This window comes from Mesoplodon mirus, assembly GCF_964341445.2.
Source record: "Mesoplodon mirus genome assembly, chromosome: 8".
Classification (NCBI taxonomy): Eukaryota; Metazoa; Chordata; class Mammalia; order Artiodactyla; family Ziphiidae; genus Mesoplodon; species Mesoplodon mirus.
Genome location: NC_138984.1, coordinates 7851201 through 7857200, shown reverse-complemented (window position 1 = coordinate 7857200; position 6000 = coordinate 7851201). Strand labels below are relative to the sequence as shown.

Below are 6000 nucleotides of genomic sequence, written 5' to 3'. Positions count from 1 at the left end.
TCATTATAGAGGCTCAGTTTGATGACAGCGACTCAGAAGATGGACATGGCAACACGCAGAATGCTCTGGTTGATGGTGTTAAGAAACTCTCAGTTTGTGTTCATGAAAAAGGTGAGTACCGGACTGCTCTCCGACGTTTTATTTTAGTAGATTGTTTTAAATATTGGAATTCTCTCTGTGCTACAGAATTAATCACACAATACAGTTGGTATCTTTCCAATTTCTAACCTGTGGCAGCTTTTAGGAAAGGGGGATCTTTGACAGGCTTCCAGCTGCTGTTTGTGAGGAGGGGACAGAAATGCTGCTGGTGATTTGTGTGGTCATTGGTTGCTGTTGTCATTTCCTAATGGGTTTTGCATTGTGTTGATAGCTAACCTTGAAATTTCCTGTGATGAGCCCAATCCCACCCTGTGGTTGATACGAACATAATTAAACCAAACTAAAGTCCTTACAAAAAAAAGCACTTTGTTTTACCCTGGATTTTGCTTTAATTTTGACTCGGTACATTTCATCCTTAGTGGTGAATAGATCACCTTAAATTTAATAAGTAGATTATCTTTACAAAGTGTTTTGATTGTAAACTTTTTAAAAAGCCAGTCTTATTTTCTCTGATCAAAATTTAAGCCATGGGTCCCCTGGATACTGAAAAAAGCAATTGCAAACACATAGGTGAAGAGCTGTGACCAAGGGCCCTACCTGACTGCAGTCTGGAAAACTGAAGGGAAAGTAGCAATGAAAATTGGGATATTTCAATGTATAGATTTCTAGGAGGTTTTAAGTGCAGGGAATATGTTTTCTAGCCAGATTGATTTTTATGTATGTTATGAAATGGAAAACATTGACCTGGTTAGGCCAGCTAGATTATGAGGGTTTTTTAATCAGGAAGAAGTTTCTGGCACAGTCCCCACGAAAGGCTAGAAGAAATGCCAGAAGATTACTAAAGGAGGATGTTCAGCAGACACCCTGTGATAGGGACTGGTGAGCACAGTTCTCTGACATCCTGAAGAAAGCTGGAGGTGATTTCAGGAAGTGACTGCATAAGGATCACCCTGTGTCTTCACTGCTGATGAGGTAGTGATCTCAGGCAGCGAGCACTTTCTAAAAGCCTGTGTCGCTTTCTGGTGCCAAGTACTACTCATTCAGAAGGACTTCCCGACTTTGAAATTCTATCTGAATGAAGAGGTTACTGCTTCCTCACTGCCCCACCTCACTGCTGACCTGAGGGCACCCAGGTTCCTTTTGTTTTTGTGGCCTGCTTAGATAACTAGTGGTTCCACTGTTCAGGGCCCAGCCAATTTCATTTGGATGTTATTCCTTGAAAATTCCTTCTTCTGATGTTTCTTCTTTCTTCCTTTAAAAACAGTTGAATAACCAGGACCCTAAATAGCCAAATCCTCATCTGCAAGGTCACCAAGGGAGAGAGGTACTTGAAGGACAAAGCCAGGGGAAGGAGTACTTTAAAATTTACTGGGTATTTGGCCCAAAACCACTTTGTGGAAACCTAGCTCAGGTGATTGAACTTGGAAGACCTCAGCAGCCTCTTTTCCTCTAGGTTCCAAGTTGAAGGGATGAGATGCTTCAGTGTCTCATTAGTGATTGGTACCAATACAAGGGCAAGGAAATATTGATGGATGGAAGTGATGGCAGAATTGATGCCCAGGGTGGATATTAATAATTCACTTTATCCTTCGTTTGGGAAATTCTGATGCCAGACGTACTCTTGATTTGTCCTCTATTGTAATTTTCCTGCATCTCTGTTGCAAGTAAGTGTCATTGAGTGCTTTACAAGTCCACCGTATGCAGTTTTTTTCCTTACTGTTTTTACGGTCTTCATATCCTACTGTTATTTATATTGCTTCCTTACTGGCCCTGACAGAGGAAACAGCCTTAATCCTTCCCTCAGAATCTGGTACCAATTTCTCTTTCCTGCTAGCCTCTAAATAGAGAGTTTTCAAACCACATGGCTGTTTCTCATTTCTTGCCCTCTTGATATTTAGGAAAATTACAATTTGCTCTTTTAAAAATCATGGTGTTTTTAAGGATATTTCAACCAGCTTCTCTTCTCTGGATAATATAAAATCTGGTTACAGTTAGGATGTTAGTTCTTTTTGCACCATTTAAGGGTTTGAAATTTGTTATTGAAACAAACCATAACCTTAAGACCATCATAAACTTTTCCTAAGACTTCTAGAAAGGTTCATTGCTTTGTGTTGTAATTGCAAATGGATTATTAATCCTAGTTCACACCTGTGTGCAAAAGAGTGGTTTTTGTTTGAATATCATGTTTTTTTTACCCAAAGCAAACATGACATATTACATGTGTATACTTAGTATATCCCTTTTTGACCAGGAAGCATTCGTATCTTTACCATAACTACCAATTTCTCTGGTAATTGAGCAGGTAACCCCAGCTGTATGCAGCAAGTGCCTATCATTGCATTCAGAGAAAAGTTTCTCTGGGCATCTCAGACCTACACAACAGTTTCTTCTAGGAAGACAACATGGATCTGGATCATCCTCAGCCCTTGAGAGAATAGGCCAAAGACCTGGGCCCCTTTTGTAGGTCCAGTCCCACAGCCTCCCGAGGCTGATCTTTTACCACTTCCCAGGCAATGGCATTATTGTCAGCATAGAAAACTGCCATCTGTGTCAAGACTGGGGACAACCCAAATAAGTATTCTTTGGTATCAAGTATTTGAGTAACGATTGCCTGATTAGCAAACGCCAAAGGATGAAAAACATCATGACTAATTGATACAGTAGCTCTTTATCATACATCTTTGGGAACTTTAAGAACAGTTTTGGCCTCTGAGTCTTGGCGATGGTGACCTAATCAGGTTGTGATGTACTTTTCCTGTTCTCTACCTTAGTAGGGTCTGTCAGAGATCTTGTTCAGCTTTCTGGTCTGGAGACAAGCTTCTGCCAGTACCCTGATGACTGAACATGGGTTTGAATGTAGTGTCGGTGACCCTCTAAGTTCTCGCTTTTGTCTCTGGCCACCTTCAACTCTTTTTTGAAGGGAGAATCCACATTCCCTTCCGAGGGAATCCTTGTTCCCTTCCGAGGTTTGAATCGATCTATTACTGCACCTCCTGGGGCCTGCCCAAGTCAACCTTAGGAGTCAGGAAGAGCCCTTTTTTTCACACTTAAAATTCGTCTCCTTCCAGCGACAGGCCTATTCATTGCCTAAGTTTAAGCTCTCTTTCCTTGGATAAAAAGTAACCGTATTTCCCTTTGGCTGAGAAAAGCAGATCCATATGATTATTCTCCTGTGATACTTTGGGGTTACTGAAATGCCAAGAACCCTTACTCCTGACTGTCTAGAAACCCTTCTTTCTCAGAGCTAATTTTTTTCATTTCCTTTCTGCCAGTGTTTCCAGATTCTGAGATCAAATCTTTCTTATATTTTTGTTTCCTAGCTCTCCACTGTGTATAATGATGATTAATATAATTAGAAGACAGTTATGTTTGCTTCAGAAATTATATTAAAAATTAAATATAAGGCAGTTTCCACCACAATTTTTGGACAATGTTTTGTGCCAGTGTTTTAAAGTATTTTTTTGTTTAAAAAAAGAGTAAAGCCTTGTCCAGTCCTATGTTAGAAGGATACAGTGGGAATTTTTGCTTCCCTGTCTTTTATTTATTTATTTTTAGCTGCGTTGGGTCCTCGTTGCTGTACACGGGCTTTCTCTAGTTGTGGCGAGCGGGGGCTGCTCTTTGTTGCAGTGCGCGGGCTTCCTGTTGCGGTGGCTTCTCTCGTTGCCGAGCACAGGCTCTAGGTGCGCAGGCTTCAGTAGTTGTGGCACGTGGGCTCAGTAGTCATGGCTCGCGGGCTTAGTTGCTCCGCGGCATGTGGGATCTTCCCGGACCAGGGTTCGAACCCATGTCCCCTGCATTGGCAGGCGGATTCTTAACCACTGCACCACCAGGGAAGCCCTTCCCTGTCTTTTAGACTGAGTGGGTAATGCATTCATATCATGTGTGATTCAGGTAGAGACAGATGGTCAGGACCTCCAATGTCTAAGATGCAAATCCTGTGCTAGACCAGCCATTCCTCCCTGTGAAGCCCATTATGGTTTATTACAGGATGTTGAATATAGTTCCCTGGGCTAATACAACAGGACCTTGTTGTTTATCCATTCTGTATAAAATAGTTTGCATCTGCTAATCCCAAACTCCCAATCCTTCCCTCCCCTACCCTACCTCCCCCTTGGCAACCACAAATCTGTTCTTTATGTCTGTGAGTCTGTTTCTGTTTCATGGAAGTTCATTTATGTCATATTTTAGATTCCACATATAAATGATATCATATGGTATTTGTCTTTCTCTTTCTGATTTACTTCACTTAGTATGATAATCTCTAGGTCCATTATGTTGCTGCAAATGGCATTATTTCACTCTTTTTTATGTCTGAGTAGTATTCCATTGTGTGTATGTGTGTGTGTATACCACATCTTTTTTATCCATTCATCTGTCGATGGACATTCAGGTTGCTTCCATGTCTTGGCTATTGTAAATAGTGCTGCTATGAAAATAGAGGTGCATGTATCTTTTTGAATTATAGTTTTGTCTGGATATATGCTCAGCAATGGGATTGCTGGATCATATGGCAACTCTTAGTTTTTTAAGGAACCTCCATACTGTTTTCCATAGCAGCTGCACCAATTTACATTCCCACCAACAGTGTAGGAGGGTTCCCTTTTCTCCACACCCATGAAGCTTCTTTTACCTTCTCATTCCTGCCAATAGTTAGAATTATTCAGCTTTCTAGTTTTTTATACTCTAGAGATTAAGTTCTGTAAATTGCCTTTTCATATTGTTTGCCCATTGTTCCATCATAGTTACTGTTCTGTTGTTGATTTGCAGGCAATTCTTATCTATTCTCTATAATAATCCCTTTTCCATTTTAGGCATCACAGATATCTTCTACCATTCTGTCCTTTAGTCATTTGTCTATTAACTTTATGGTGTTTTTCATTGAACAAAAATTCTTAATTTTTCTGTGATAAAATTAATCATATACTTTATGGGTTTTTTTTTTTTAGTTTTTTGCATATTCCTAGGTCACATAGATGTTTTCTCATACAGTCTTTTATTAACCCCACAGTTTTGCCTTTTGCTGAACTTCATGAAGCTGATTCTTTATTGATTGAGAGTATCACTTGGTTTTTCTCCTTTAAATCTATTTTTGTTATTGAACCATCCTCGAATTCCTAGGATAACTCCTACTTAATCCCCATATATTAGTATTTTTTAAGTACAGTATTGGATTTACTTAGGTAATATATAGTGTAGGATTTTTTTGTATCATGTTAAATGGACCTATCATTTTCTTATCATTATCTGGTTTTTACAGTCAAGATTATATTAGCTTCATAAAATGTCCTGGTCAGTTTTTTTTTTTAATTGGAGTATAGTTGCTTTACAATGTTGTATTAGTTTCTGCTGTACAGCAAAGTGAATCAGTTATATGTATATGTTTATCCCCTCTTTTTTAGATTTGCTTCCCATTTAGGTCACCACAGAACATTGAGTAGAGTTCCCTGTGCTATACAGTAGGTTCTCATTAGTTATCTATTTTATACATAGTAGTGTATATATGTCAATCCCAATTTCCCAATTCATCCCACCACCCCCCCTTTCCCCTTGATATCCATAAGTTTGTTCTCTACATCTGTGTCTCTATTTCTGCTTTGCAAATAAATTCGTCTGTACTGACGATTTACTATTTTCCCAGAATAGCTTGTATAAGACAGGAGTTACATTGTAAAGCATACTCCAATAAAAATTAATTTAAAAAACCAGGAATTAAGTCTTCCTTAAAATTTGGTAGACCTCATTGTAAAATTTTGTGCACCTGCTGTTTTTCAGAAGGCGAGATCTTTGCTCTTTCAGTCTCTTTTATACTGATTGGTCTGTTCAGTCTCTCTTTTTGATGCCAATTTTGGCATAACTGAAGGGGAATTTATCCCTTTGAATTTACAGTCACATAGATATTCC

General features: G+C 39.2%; 1 protein-coding gene across 4 annotated transcripts in view; it reads left to right on the top strand.

Annotated features, from left to right (window-relative positions):
- The window catches only part of DIS3L2 (DIS3 like 3'-5' exoribonuclease 2), a 375371-nt gene that overhangs the window by 126162 nt on the left and 243209 nt on the right, over positions 1–6000 (top strand). For all 4 annotated transcript variants that reach the window (XM_082631000.1, XM_082631001.1, XM_082631002.1 and 1 more), the window contains one exon: positions 1–111. This exon is cut by the window's left edge and continues 124 nt beyond it. In XM_082631000.1, the coding sequence (XP_082487126.1) occupies positions 1–111 (111 nt within the window). The remainder of the gene's footprint in view (positions 112–6000) is intronic.